Source organism: Pseudoliparis swirei, chromosome 1, assembly GCF_029220125.1.
Source record: "Pseudoliparis swirei isolate HS2019 ecotype Mariana Trench chromosome 1, NWPU_hadal_v1, whole genome shotgun sequence".
NCBI lineage: Eukaryota > Metazoa > Chordata > Actinopteri > Perciformes > Liparidae > Pseudoliparis > Pseudoliparis swirei.
Genome location: NC_079388.1, coordinates 2,180,710 through 2,194,923, shown reverse-complemented (window position 1 = coordinate 2,194,923; position 14,214 = coordinate 2,180,710). Strand labels below are relative to the sequence as shown.

Genomic DNA, 14,214 nt, shown 5'->3' with positions numbered 1-14,214 from the left:
CTACAACAAGACAAGAGCGGTGTCAGTGTTTTAAACCCCTCAGTGATCTTGAAGCTGTTTCTCCTGTCAGCGCCATTGTTTATTGGATGTTCCCGTGGAGTCTGGCTCGTCTGTCTGGGTCCTCTTAAAGGAGACGCGTCTGTCTGCAGGAGCGATCCGATGGGAAGAACATTTCACAAAAATGGTCCCCAAACTCCGGGGCCTGGATAACCCGGCAGCACCCACTGCCGTCTGCCCGGACACAGAGCGCCCTGCGGAGGGCTGCGGTGCCAACTGAAACCGTGAGTTCGATGCCCGCAGCGGTTCGCGGCTCTTTTCCCCCGCTCCTTGTCGCGAGCGCTAGCTAGCTAGCAGGCTAACGGGCACACCTGTAACGGCCGGACCGAGGGCTCGGCTCTCCGGCGGTTACCACCGCTGTCTGGGAGCGGAAGACACTCCCGAGCCGGGCGGATTATCAGCCCCCGCCGGCGCTTCTTTTTACGTGTAGCTTGTCAACTAAAGGTCCGCCTGCTACAAGCTGTTGAATCCCCGCTAACAACACAGCAACAGAGTGGTGCGTTCATGCTCCGAGGACGCGAAGGGCTCCACCAGCCTCCACGACCACCATGCCGCCTAACGGCCTCACGCGACCCGCGCGGTGTCTCCATACAACAGGCAGCGCGTGCACGGACAACGACGCTCGTGCGTGAGAGGGGGGGAGGGGGGTCTCTAACAAAGACACTTCAGAAAGACACTTGAGGTTTTCAGTTGCACGGGCTGTCTCGAGCGTGACTAATTTGCAGTGCATTGTGGGTAAATTAATCGCGTTTCTCAAGCAACGACATGGCCAATCAAGTCAACTGCCAGGCAGATAGAGACGTGATTGCACACGGCACTCTTCGGGTTGTTAGAGGCGTATGGGCGCGTGCACGTACGCCGCCAGCCGCGGCCTCCATCAAGTGGTTCCACAGGATGATTGACAGGCAGTGAATCTGCAGCTGTTTCGATGAGTTTATTTGTTATTGAGTCATTTTCTAAGACAAAAGACGATGCCGAACACGCTCTGGGCTCAGAGCCTCCGAGGAGAGGAGGTCATCTAAAGGTCTTCGTGGTTTTCCTCCGCTGGTCTGATCCAACAAGACATTTGAAGACTTCACCTCTGACTCCGGGAAGACGTTTCTCCTGGTTTCTGATATTTTAGAACAAGGAAACACTTGACAGTCGTCATGATGGCACTCATCTCTCTTAAAAACATTTGATAACAACATTGTTTACGAGCGTATAACTTATTGCAGGACTGTTACATAATAAACTGAGTATCTAGATTTCTGTATTTTGGAAATAATAAAAAAAGACCTTTTACTTTACATTACATCACATGTCATTTAGCAGACTCTTTTATCCAAAGCGTCTTACAATAAGTGCATCAACCTAGAGTACTAACTAAGAACAACAAGAATACAGAAAGTAACATTTCCTCAACATAGTCAAACTACAAAAGTACCATAATAAGAGCAATTTAAGTGCCACTAAAGTGCAAATCTGTGTTTTAATCCAGATATAGTCGGAAAAGATGTGTTTTTAGTTTCCGGGTGAAGCTGTAGAGACTTCCTGCTGATTAATAAAAGTGTATATTCTTAAAAAAAAAAAAAAAAAAAGGGGCGGCTTTAGCTCAGTGGGGTAAGAGGGCCGTCCTGCAACCGCAGGGTTGTGGGTTCGATCCCCGCTCTCCCCATTAGTTGCAAGTCGAAGTGTCCTTGAGCAAGGCACTGAACCCCAGTTGCTTCCCGGGCGCTTCACCGCAGCCCACTGCTCCTTAATAACTAAGGATGGGTTAAATGCAGAGAACTAATTTCCCCTTGGGGATTAATAAAAGTGTATATTCATTCTTCTGTCCTGATGTCAGTGGGGAGCTCGTTCCACCACTGAGGAGCCAGGACAGCAACCAGTCTGGATTTAGAGTGATGAGCTCGAAGTGGACGAGTCAACTAGGAGTCAAGCAGGAGTCAACCTTGAATTCATGGTATTGCATACACCACACGATATGCGTTGAGGATGGTGCCACTCACCCAGGGGATGTATGTGTTCCATACCTGAACAGATACGGTGATATCTGGATACCAGGACAATGCCCTCTGGTTGCCATGGTACTTCCATCACATCCCGACATGGCCTGATCATGTCGGGATGTTGCAGTCCGACTTCATCCTGATTGAATTCCCAGTCATGAGCGCTCTCCTCCCCCTAGATGCAGTCCCTGTCCATGGAAGTGGGCAGCAGCAGCAGCAGCTCCGCCCCCGGCGACACGTCCGGCCCGGCGGTGCAGGTGCGCTTCCCCGGCGCTCAGAGCTCGGTGCTGGACGGCCTGAACCGGCAGAGGGAAGACGGCCGGCTGTGTGACCTCTCCATCCACGTCCAGGGACGAGTGTTCAAAGCCCACCGCTGCGTCCTGGCCGCCTCCTCGCCCTACTTCCACGACCAGGTGGGAGGCGTCTTTAAGCGTCTTAACGAGAGATGCTCCGATCAGGTTTTTTGGTGCCGATCACCGATCACTGAAATCAGTATCTGCCGATCCGATAATACCGATCACGGTGTCGATTGAAGCATTCTATTTATTGTGTAGCATTATTTATGAAATGAATTATTATTAACAACATTGGTTTTGTATTTTAAGTATTTACAATTTAAATGTAAGTTTAGTACATTAAAATTGTTTGATTGCTATTGTAGGGGATTTCAGATATGTATGGAACACATCTGCATCAGTCATTTCCTGGAACTCTTGGGGAAATCTATATACAGGACTTCAAATAATCAGAAATGTGCTTTTTTAACATACAAAAGTCTGACCTTTATTTTTATAAACTCTTCCTTGGTACAGTAAAAATGTTTTAATTTTAGCATAATTTAAGCTAAATCTCAGAAACGATCTATAAAGATACAAAATCAGTTCATTGTTTACTCTTATATGTTAGTGTATGATTTGTCGACATCTTATTTTGAAAAACGGATGTTGTTTCACGTGGTTCTTTCCGCTAACTTTGCAAAACCGGATGTTGTGTCACGTGAATCCTTCCGCTAACTTTCTCAAAATCTGATAATGGGAATATCGGCCGATATGGATCGGCGCCGATCAGATCGGAGCATCCCTAGTCTTAACAAAAAGGAGACGAGGCATTGAGGGGAGCGAGTGTGTCGTGTCTTACTGTGGTGTCCATCCCCACCCACCGCCAGGTGCTGCTGAAGAACATGTCCACCGTCTCCATCCCGGCAGCGATGGACCCGCTGGCGTTCGAGAGCGTGCTGAGCTGCGCCTACACCGGCCAGCTGCGGATGCTGCGCGAGGACATCGTCAACTACCTCACGGTGGGCAGCGTCCTGCAGATGTGGCACATCGTGGACAAATGCACCGAGCTGCTGAAGGAGGGCCGGGCTGGGGCGGGAAGAGGGAGCAGCGTGGGAGGAGGAGGCGGGGTGCAGGATGGAGCGACGGTCGGAGGAGGAGGGTCGGCCAACCTCGGATGCAGCAGCAGTAACATTGGCGACGGCGGCGGCGTTGCAGGCGGCGGTAATGGAGCCGGCAGGGACGGCGGCGGTGGCGGCCGAGCCCAGGTGGACGGGTCCAACGAGCCCCAGAGAGCCTCCCTGCCTCCCAGCCGCCCGCCAGTGAGCGAGAGCCAGTCGCCCAGCAGCACCAACTACTTCAGCCCCAGGGACGGGAGCGGCTTCGGAGGAGGAGGCGGGGCCGCGGCCGGGGCGTCGAGGGACGGAGGCGGGGCCAGCAACACCCCCAGCTACTGCACCCCGTCGGGAGGAGAGGGAGCCTTCCTCATTGAGGAGGAGGATGAGGAGGAGGAGGAAGTGGAGGAGGAAGCGTTGTACCACCAAAGGAAGAGAGGAAGAGGAGGAGGAGGAGGCGGCAGTGGGAGGAGGAAGAAAATGAGCTCAGTGTCGGAGCAGGAGGTCGGGGTCAGCGACAGCTTTGGTGTGTCCTCTTATCAGGTGAGCTGTGCACTTTTGAACTACTCTATAAATCTTTTATTTCGAAATAAAACATTGTATTTTGAAATAAAATTTTATTTTGAAATAAAACATTTTAATTTTGAAATAATTCCTTTTATTTTGAAATAAATCTTTTTGATTTCGAAACAAAACCTTTTTATTTTGAAATAAATCCTTTGATAAATAAATCCTTTTATTTTGGAATATAACCTTTTTACTTGGAAATAAAACCTTTTTATTTGGAAATGAATCCTTTTATTTGGAAATAAAACCTTTTTTAATTTGATACGGAGCAATTTCCTCATTATTGACCCGATGTAATGTCGTTGCCGTGTGCAGAACATTCTCAGTCATGAAGGAAACGTCGTATTATATCTTCCATTAAATAATAAAATCTTCACCGTTTTGAACCTCCACAATTACTACGAGTGAAGCTGCGTTTCCGAGACTCGAAACCCCCTAAATAACCGTCTCACCTGAAGGACGGGGAGCACTCTGCGCTGCTGAAGCGTCCGACCTACAGCCAGCCCAGCATCATGCCCCGCAAGCAGTGGGTGGTGGTGAAAACCGAACGCATGGAGGACGACGACGACCTCATCGTCGTGTCCGGGGAGGAGGACGGAGAAGACGAGGACGACGAAGACGAGCGGGAGATGGAGCTGGCCAGAGAGAGGCAGAGGAACGACTTCAACATCTCCAACGTGCGGAGCCTTTCAGCCGATCTGGGAGGCCGAGCCGAGAGCGACATGGACTCTCAGGTGAGGCCTGTTGAAGCTGCATCCTCTCTCCTGACCACCAGGGGGCTCCTCTGGTTGTATAGAAGTCTATACTTCATGTGTTGGCATTCTCTCTCCTGACCACCAGGGGGCTCCTCTGGTTGTATAGAAGTCTATGCTTCATGTGTTGAAGCGGCATTCTCTCTCCTGACCACCAGGGGGTTCCTCTGGTTGTATAGAAGTCTATGCATCATGTGTTGAAGCGGCATTCTCTCTCCTGACCACCAGGGGGTTCCTCTGGTTGTATAGAAGTCTATGCTTCATGTGTTGAAGCTGCATTCTCTCTCCTGACCACCAGGGGGCTCCTCTGGTTGTATAGAAGTCTATATAGTGACTCTTCTTCTCTCTTGATGTATTCCCTCAGTAAACATTGTAAACATGATTCATGTCTCAGTCTCTAGTTTCAAGTCTTCTTCTATACAGCGTGATGTCATCATTTATACTTTATGGTCCTTTAGAGTCACACAGGCCATGAAGCAGGGGGCGCTTTAGGGGCGGGGCTAAAGGTGATGGACAGGGTGTTACCAGAGAGGTAACGGCGTCGCTGGTGACCAAGAACAGCGTCCTCACGCGTCTCTGTCTGCCTCCAGGTGGACTACTGCCAGTCGTCAGAAGACTACCTGAAGTTTGAAGGCGGTTTGATGGACCAGACCTTGGCCCACCTCCACGACGGCGCCGCGGGCCAGAGCTCCGGCCGCGCCGCGTCGGCGCTGCTGGGCCAGGTCCAGTCGGCGGCCGCGGCCCGGGCGCAGCTCTTCCCCCTGGACATGCAGGGGAACCAGATCCTCCTCTACGGCCAGGCCGCCGGACTCTCGCTGGACGGGGGCGCTCCTCTCGGCATGATGGGAGGAGCCTCCTTCAGAGGCCCCGGGCTGGAGCACGGCGCCGTCCACCTGTCGGCGCCGGGCGGCCCGGGGGTCGACGGCGCCGACGGCGGGGGGGCGGGCGGCGCCGGGGGTCCGGGCAAAGTGTTCATGTGCCACTGCGGCAAGACCTTCACCCACAAGAGCATGAGGGACCGGCACGTCAACATGCACCTGGACCTGCGGCCCTTCCACTGCCCCGTGTGCGCCAAGAAGTTCAAGATGAAGCACCACCTGACGGAGCACATGAAGACGCACACGGGCCTCAAGCCCTACGACTGCCTCGGCTGCGGCAAGAAGTTCATGTGGCGCGACAGCTTCATGCGCCACCGCTCGCACTGCGAGAGGCGAGGAGGAGGAGGAGGAGGAGGAGGAGAGGAGATGATGGCCTCCCCTCACCTCCTCCTCTCTGGGGGTGATGGCGGTGCTCTGGGAGGAGGAGGAGGAGGAGGAGGAGGAGGAGGAGGGATGTCTGCTTCCTCGCCACTTCTTCCCGGCAGCAGCATGGCCGCCGCGGGGCCGCTCCTCGGCGCCGCTCCGGGCTCGGGGATGTTCGGCGCTCCGGGTCTGAGCCGAAGCGCGTGCGGCGAGGACGCGTGCGAAGTCGGCGCCGACGACCTGAACCCGAGTTCCGTCCAGCGGGCCTGAGCCGGCGGGCCGGTCCTCCGCCCCGCCGCTTTGTTTTTACACAACGTGTCCAACCCGGAACCTCAGAACCGCCTCGGACCCCCAAACAGGAAGTGCGGACCTCGTGTGGCGAGCGCTCGGGGGGGGAAACGCTTCAGGGTCCAGTCGCAGTTCTTTGGGGAAAAGGTGGCTTCATTTTTAAAAAAATGTAATAAAAAAACGGACCTATCGTCTCCGAGGAAACGACGAGGAGGACTCGGCGCTTCACCCGCCGGCCGCCACGGACACGGTCGGTATCGGAGGAGAAACAAAATGGCCGTTCTGCAGTGTTGTGTTGTTGTGCTTCTGCTACACGGTCCGTAAAAAAGAGAAACACAGAAACCTGCAAGAGAACAGCGAGCGTGAAGAAACCCGAGCCGTCCCTCCTCCTCCTCCTCCTCCTCCTCCTGCTGTCACGGCTTTGAGAAGTATATTACTCCTGTAAATATATAGAGATATATGTTGTTTTTTACTCACCAGGACCGGGAGCAGACCGTGTCATGTGACCGGTGACCGTCTGGACCGACAGGCCCGGTCGTCTCACCTACCTGAGGCCGCAGCGCACCTCCTGGATGTCGTTTCAGAGGTAGTTTTGGGGATTGTTAAACTTCTAAGTGATTAATGGATAGACAAATAATGTATCAGTGACGGGTTGAGTTATTTTAACGAGTGAAGGTAAATCAACGGATTCAGCCACACACTGCTTCGTGTTTTCAAGTTCTCCATCGTCGCATTGTTGAGAATTTAACACATCGTGTGTGTGTGTGTGTGTGTGTGTATATATATATAATATTATAAGTATATATTTATAATATTATAAATTAATTTATTATATATGTATATAATATATATCAAAAAGTATATTTATATGTATTAGATATATATATACAGTATATATAAAATAATATTTTGATATGTATTATATATACAATATTATATGTATGTATTATATATATAAATATGTATTTATATTAGGGCTGTCAGCGTTAACGCGTTAATCTATGCGATTAATTTGGCCGCGTTAATGCACTAAAATATTTTAACGCAATTAACGCAACTTTGTTTACTTCCGGTGTTCGTTGACGTTTTTACACTGAAACCGAGTGTCAAACCGCGGCAGTACGGTTTGACACTGTTTCCGTTTTTAAAACAATTATTTCTCCGCGAAAATAAGGATCATAAATGAGTTTACATTATTACATTACATGTCATTTAGCAGACGCTTTTATCCAAAGCGACTTACAATAAGTGCATTTCAACCTAGAGTACAAACTAAGAACAACAAGAATACAGGAAGTAACATTTCCTCAACATAGTCGAACTACAAAAGTACCATAAGTTTAAACTCGTGGATGAATCAGTCGTGTTTCCTCCTGCGCCTCCTTCCTCCCGTCTCCCCCTCTGATACACAGAGGAACGGAGGGGCGACGTGTCGGGGGACGCGGCGCGGAAAGAACTCGACACACGAAACCTTCACCGTGATTGGTCAATCCGTTTGTCTGTCAACATTTTGGGGAAAAAAACAACCAATGAACACTCAGTAAATCACAAGAGCAGAGAACACGGCAGGAGGACAATGAGCCTCATTGAATAGAGCTGAGATTGTTCTGGAATGTTTGATGTATAACACGTGGGTATGTGTCATATGAAAACGCCTTTAAAAGGTGAATTTTGTTGTTGTTGTAAAATGTATAAAATGAGCCCAGCCTCCAGAGGGTTAACGTGACATATTTGAATGTCAGTCAGTTACCAAGGCCACTGGTTCTGCTGTTGTTCAGTGTTAAAGTTGACAGGACCAATAGGGTCTCAATATACTTCTTTTTTTTTACTAATCTGATGTTTCACTGAAGAAACAATTTATCATCCACGATATTAAATACCTCGCTGGCACTTTAGAGGTAGGAGCCTCTCTTTGAAAACACAGCTCTGTGGGAAGTTTGGTCTTTAAAAAGAATGAACTTTTAATTGCGATTAATCGCGATTAATGAATTGCAAAATGTGCGATTAATTAGTTAATTTTTTTTAATCGATTGACAGCCCTAATTTATATAGATATAATACATATATTTTGTTTAACTATGTAAGTCAGAAGTGTGGATGAAAATGCTGCTATAAGAGAAAAATGCATCATTATTTGTGATAAAATGGAAATCCTCTTCAGAAGATGGTGGTCATGGAAACACTCTCAATGTGAAAACAATGTGTGTTTATGGAGCTGTGTTATTACTGCTTCGCTCCTGCATATTTAATCCACATAATACTTCTACGGCATGGGACAGGTTTTTTTTTCTTCATTTCCTGTAACGTGGAGCTGAGGAGATCATCGGCTCGTTTGACCTTCTGTGAAGGTCGAGTCTGGATATTTTTATATGCTTTTTATTACGTATTCAGTGACCTCGGGTGGCTCCTCCTCCTTCGGCCTGTTTGTGGCGACCTGTCTGCTGCCGGCCAGAGAGAATGTGAGACAGCAGAATGTGTGAGACACGAATGTGGCGTGTGTGTTTCAACATGTAGTTGAAGGGAATCGTACGCTTCTGTTCCTCTGCAAGCGCGTGGAGGAAGAGCTCCGCCTCCTCCTGAGTAGCTCCAGACGATGTCAGAGGTCGCTGCTCGCTTCAGGTTAATTTCAGTTCATTGGCTTTGTGACGTGGACTGCACTTACACTCCCTCAAATAATCAATAAAACCTCAGCGTGGTTCTGTGAAGTGAACATCTTCTACACACAAACGGCTTTTCAGAGAATGGGCTTAATCGGCAAGGTGTCTCTTAAAAATGACGACAAAAGAAAATCCACTAAATCGTGGTGGGGCCCTGTATGGTGGTTGTATAATATATATTATATATATATATATTGCATGTGTCTCCATCTGCACCAGCAACACACTGCGCTCCAGCCGTATGTTGCTCATCACCAGAGCATCACGTTCCCTCTTCATTTATTTTTAGAGTGAAGGATCCGGACCGATCGCTCTGTGTTGCTGCTGAAAAGCTGTTTGAGTGTTTTGTACATTCCACAAACCGTGTTCCCCGACTTGTTGGTCCTGATGATGTAATGACCTCCAGTAATCAACATTCACCTCTGCCCTGTATCAACGTAACTGACTAATAAATTATTTGGTGCGAATTGTTGGACTTTCTTTAATCTGCGTTCAAACCTAAAAATATGAATACATTGTGGGCTGTATTTTTCACAGTGGTTAAGACCAACATTTGTAGTTTATTTCAAAAGGTGGGGGTGGGGCGTAACCCTAACCTTGAGTGTCAAGTCCACTCAAGGAAGGACATCCAAGTGTCATGAAATTGATGAATATAATGATTCTGCCCAACGGCAAAAATAAGGTGAAGAAAACCACACCGATCTTTTGTGGCGGTTACATATTAAATCTGAATATCAAAAACGTATTTATTTTAAAACTAAGTCTCTGCAAATGTTTTAGGAGCTAATTCCATCCGGCCGTTTCCTAAAGGTGAGGGTGGATCAGGAGAGGAAAAGAAAGCTTCACGGACACCTGAAGTAAAGTAGTTTTAATTCAGATTAAAATATTCCATTCTGTACAGAAATATTACAAACGGCTGTTTATTGGCACCAAAGTGGCTTCACACTGTCGTACCTGTCGTCAGCCCCATTTATAAAGCACAATTAAATGTAATAAGGAGCAAATAAAGAATTCAAAGGCGAAGGAGCCGGCCTCCCGCTGCTCCCCCAGTCAGCCCATGAACAGTCCACCTGAGGGAAGAGCACAGGTGAGCACAGAGCGTCTGGACGGAGCGGCAGGGCGGAGGCGTACCTACCCGTCACCTCCACGCTGGCCCCGGTGATGTAGCGAGAGTCATCCGAGACCAGGAAGGCGCAGACGTCGGCGACCTCTGGAGGAGAAGGAGTCCAGAGTGTGAGGAGGTTCTGGGAGCGCAGCCCGCCAGACGCTCGCCGACCTCCGACCCGCAAGGGTAACTTTTAAATAACATTTAGAAAGTGAGAGGTCACGCTGAACGGAGAGGTCAGCGACGCGCTGGAGGGCGCGTGTCGATCGGAGGGTTTTTTGTTCTCCTCATTTCCGCTCTGAGGACGGAGGTCTGCAGGGAAAACCAACCGGCGTGATGCGTTCACTGACCTGCGGGCTCACCCATCCTCCCCATGGGCACCAAGGACTTCATCTGGGAGAACAGACACACGACGCCCAGTCAACTGGTGGGGACGGGTTCCTTTGGTGGAGTTGACAGAGTGTGTTGTGCGAGTGTGTGTGTGTGTTACCTTGATAAGAACCCTCTCTGGAACTTTATCCGTCATCGGAGTCGATATGAAACCCGGCAGCACACAATTACACCGAATCCCAAACCTGCAGGAGAATCCCCAGTGAATGAAAGAGAGTGTGTGTGTGTGTGTGTGTGTGTGGTGCTTCTCTCCTCACCTGCTGAGCTCCTTGGCGGCCGTCCTGGTGAGACCCTCCACTCCGGCTTTAGAGGCGCCGTAGTTGGCCTGACCGATGTTTCCCACCTGCGGACGGGAACCCGGACACAAGGAGACAAGGAGACAAGGACACAAGGAGACAGTTGGGGACAATCTTCTGGATACAGACTCTAAAGCTCAACACTTGGTGTGAAACGGACCTTTCCCACGATGCTGCCCACGGTGACGATGGATCCTTTGGGTGCTCCACAGGCCACTAGAGCCTGAGCCACGGCCTGGAGGACCAGGAAGGAACCCTGGGAGGAGCAGGAGGAGAGAGAGAAGAGAGAGAGGGAGGAGAGAGGAGAGGGCTGAATGAACACCCTTCAAAGAAGAGAGGCGGAGCTAAGCGTCAGAGGACGTCGCTCTGATCCGGTCGTTGCGTTGATATTAACGGAGCTGATCATCAGTGTAGAGCTTCTGTTCTGATTAGACAACAAACGAGTTGTTTACATAGATGTTGTCACAACGTTGTTGTTCTGAGCTGCTGAAGGAGTCAGAGAGTAAAAGATGTAAAACAGAGCAGTTTAAATGCAGCTTCTATATTTTTATCTTTAAAACTACAAAAGATTCCCCTGACACAGAGCTCTGCTGCTCTTTACTGCTCTGCACTTTATTTTGAAGTCACTACTTTAGTTCCTGTCGGGATCTTAAAGGAACGGCGACTGCTTTTTTCTCCCAGCGAGCTGATTGGTCGGTGGGCGGGCTGTAGGTTACCGTGACGATCCATCCCAGGTTTAAAGCAAGTCAGCGCCGAGCGGAACGAGAGCCGCCCTACAGGCTCCGGGCGTCATGGCCGCCTACCTTCAGGTTGACCTGGAGGACCCGGTCAAACTGGTCCTCCGACATGCGGAGCAGGAAGTCGTCCTGCGTGATGCCCGCTGCGTTCACGCACAGCGAGGGAGGCTGGAAGTAGTGCGTCTGCAGGGGGAGAGGAGGACACGGCCGTCAGCAGCGGCCCGGAGATTCAGACTTCAGATTCAGACTCCGACGCTCCGCCTCGACCACGCGCCTGAATCCCGGTGAGCAGCTTCGTCACGCTCTCCTTCGACGACACGTCCACCGCCGCCGCCATGTGGCCTTGTCCGGCGAGGGCGCCCGGCAGCCCCCCGAGGGTCTCGCCGGCCGACTCCGGGCTGATGTCGGCGACCACCACGGAGGCGCCCTCGGAGGCGAGGCGCTGACACACCGCCCGACCGATCCCACTGCCTCCTCCTGGCGGGGAGAGAGCGGCATGAGTGGGCGTGTCTGTCCAGGACAAGGTCAATCAAGGTCATCGTGGATCCTTTTGATTGGCCCAGAGGTTCAGGCCTCCATGTGCAGTTACCAGACAAGAATTACATTCAATTCAGGGAGGAAGCAGAGTTAGTAATGTGTGATGGAGAGATGAACATTCATCCATAAGGAGAGAGGAGCTCAGTGTATCCTAGAGGAGAGAGGAGCTCAGTGTCTCCTAGATGAGAGAGGAGCTGTGTCTCCTAGAGGAGGGAGGAGCTCAGTGTATCCTAGAGGAGCGAGGAGCTCAGTGTCTCCTAGAGGAGGGAGGAGCTCAGTGTATCCTAGAGGAGAGAGGAGCTCAGTGTCTCCTAGAGGAGAGAGGTGCTCAGTGTCTCCTAGAGGAGAGAGGAGCTCAGTGTCTCCTAGAGGAGGGAGGAGCTCAGTGTATCCTAGAGGAGAGAGGAGCTCAGTGTCTCCTAGATGAGAGAGGAGCTGTGTCTCCTAGAGGAGGGAGGAGCTCAGTGTATCCTAGAGGAGAGAGGAGCTCAGTGTATCCTAGAGGAGAGAGGAGCTCAGTGTCTCCTAGATGAGAGAGGAGCTGTGTCTCCTAGAGGAGAGAGGAGCTCAGTGTATCCTAACGTCCCCCTCAGCCTATAGCAGCGTCTCTAGGTCTGGACCAGGTGAACCTGGTTCAGGTCTAACTATCAGACCATCCTCTATCTTATCATCTGTGTGTGTGTGTATATATATATATATATACACACACACACATACATACATACATATATATACACACACACATATATATATATATATACACACACATATATGTATATATATGCCTTCGCCCTATGTCAGCTGGGATCGGCTCCAGCGCCCCCGCGACCCTAATGAGGATGAGCGGTATTGATAATGGATGGATGATATATATATATATACGTACACACACATACATATATATATATATATATATACACACATATATTAGCTCCAGTTAATAACACCTGTGCTCAGTCCTGGTGCCACTACAGGTGTCACGTCTCAGAGCTCATTCTTCCCGTACGACCCTGAACTGTACACGGCTACTCGACAATGGACGTTCACGAGCCAGAGGGCCTCAGCCTGTTAGTCGGTTCCACCGGGACCACGGAGAGACCACCGGGGGGGTAACGGAAACGTACCCGTGACCAGGGCCAACCTCGACCTGAGCCTGGTGGCGGCCGCCATGACAGCGTTTGTAGTTTGAAGTTTGTAGTTTGTAGCGAGCGGCGCCGCAGGAGACGGCGGCTGTTGGGCCGGGAGGCAGGAGGAGTGAAGGCAGCGGCCCAACGGCTCCCCAGAAGGTCGCCCTGCGTCACGTGACACGGAACAAGTTTGAAATGAAGCGTCTCACCGGATGTTCCGCATCCGTGTGCCCATTGAGCATGCGCACTGGCGCTTTATTTACAACCCGAAAGTTGTTGAGTTCAGGTCACTGTTTAGGCTCTCCTGATTTAAGTAAGGACTATTAATGTGTTTGGACTTTTAAAATATATTAAAAAATATGTTACACACGTCTCTTTCCCAATGCAAGTAAATGGCGAAAAGTATCAAAATATGATTATGAAATGTTTTTATCCTTTTGAAATACATTTATTTGTCGATTTATTTTACATTTATTTTTAATGTGTGCGCATTATATATATATATTTAATATTATAATAATTAGATATTATATATATAACATAAATATATCTATTATAATTAGATATTATAAATATTAAAATTAGATATAATAAATAAATATATATTATATACATATTATAATTATACATCATATATATATATTTAGAATATATTATATATATTTAGAATATATTATTTATATTTATAAGATATACATATTATACATATATATATTATAATTAGATATTATATATATAAATATATATATTTATTATATATATATATTATAATTATATATAAAATATATATTATAAATATATAATACATTTATAAGATATATATATTAGACATATATATATAATAAGTATATATATATATACATATCCTTATATATATATAAGGATATTTGCATGGTGTAACATTGGGATTGCTTGGAGTTGCCTTGAACCAGTAACTTTAATAAATAATGTGTGTGTTTTGTCGATCAGTCACATCAATGCTGATGCCAGATTAACTAGTAAAGCCAGGATCAGTGGAGCTATAGCTAGAACTACAAGTGCAGGTTGAAACTTGCGTTTGATCTGTGAGGATATCAATT

General features: G+C 48.6%; 2 protein-coding genes across 3 annotated transcripts; one reads left to right on the top strand and one right to left on the bottom strand.

Moving 5' to 3' along the window:
• The first annotated feature begins 160 nt into the window (after nucleotides 1–160).
• zbtb22b (zinc finger and BTB domain containing 22b) lies at nucleotides 161–9,410 on the top strand. Of its 2 annotated transcripts, XM_056419303.1 has the most exons (6): nucleotides 161–281; nucleotides 1,886–2,002; nucleotides 2,228–2,461; nucleotides 3,214–3,981; nucleotides 4,464–4,739; nucleotides 5,348–9,410. In XM_056419303.1, the coding sequence occupies exons 2-6, from the start codon at nucleotides 2,000–2,002 to the stop codon at nucleotides 6,266–6,268; spliced, it is 2,202 nt and encodes a 733-aa protein (XP_056275278.1). In that variant the 5' UTR covers nucleotides 161–281; nucleotides 1,886–1,999; the 3' UTR covers nucleotides 6,269–9,410. The 2 variants fall into 2 exon arrangements, with proteins under 2 accessions (XP_056275278.1, XP_056275282.1); XM_056419307.1 differs by lacking the exon at nucleotides 1,886–2,002.
• Nucleotides 9,411–9,796: 386 nt separating this feature from the next.
• Nucleotides 9,797–13,333, bottom strand: hsd17b8 (hydroxysteroid (17-beta) dehydrogenase 8). The gene is made up of 9 exons (XM_056414300.1): nucleotides 13,133–13,333; nucleotides 11,746–11,948; nucleotides 11,538–11,654; nucleotides 10,895–10,990; nucleotides 10,696–10,781; nucleotides 10,539–10,623; nucleotides 10,399–10,441; nucleotides 10,079–10,153; nucleotides 9,797–10,013 (listed from the first exon to the last, which is right to left on the bottom strand). The coding sequence occupies exons 1-9, from the start codon at nucleotides 13,176–13,178 to the stop codon at nucleotides 9,994–9,996; spliced, it is 771 nt and encodes a 256-aa protein (XP_056270275.1). The 5' UTR covers nucleotides 13,179–13,333; the 3' UTR covers nucleotides 9,797–9,993.
• Between the last annotated feature and the right edge of the window lie 881 nt (nucleotides 13,334–14,214).

What these genes read in the sequence shown, in the direction of transcription:
- zbtb22b (XM_056419303.1), top strand. An exon ending in TTGGTGTGTCCTCTTATCAG is followed by an intron (nt 3,982 to 4,463) that starts GTGAGCTGTGCA and finishes TCTCACCTGAAG; the next exon opens with GACGGGGAGCACTCTGCGCT. An exon ending in AGAGCGACATGGACTCTCAG is followed by an intron (nt 4,740 to 5,347) that starts GTGAGGCCTGTT and finishes GTCTGCCTCCAG; the next exon opens with GTGGACTACTGCCAGTCGTC.
- hsd17b8 (XM_056414300.1), bottom strand. Translation starts at nt 13,178, where the DNA reads ATGGCGGCCGCCACCAGGCTCAGGTCGAGGTTGGCCCTGGTCACGG. An exon ending in GAGGTTGGCCCTGGTCACGG is followed by an intron (nt 11,949 to 13,132) that starts GTACGTTTCCGT and finishes TCTCCCCGCCAG; the next exon opens with GAGGAGGCAGTGGGATCGGT. An exon ending in GGCCAGCGTGGAGGTGACGG is followed by an intron (nt 10,014 to 10,078) that starts GTAGGTACGCCT and finishes CTCTTCCCTCAG; the next exon opens with GTGGACTGTTCATGGGCTGA.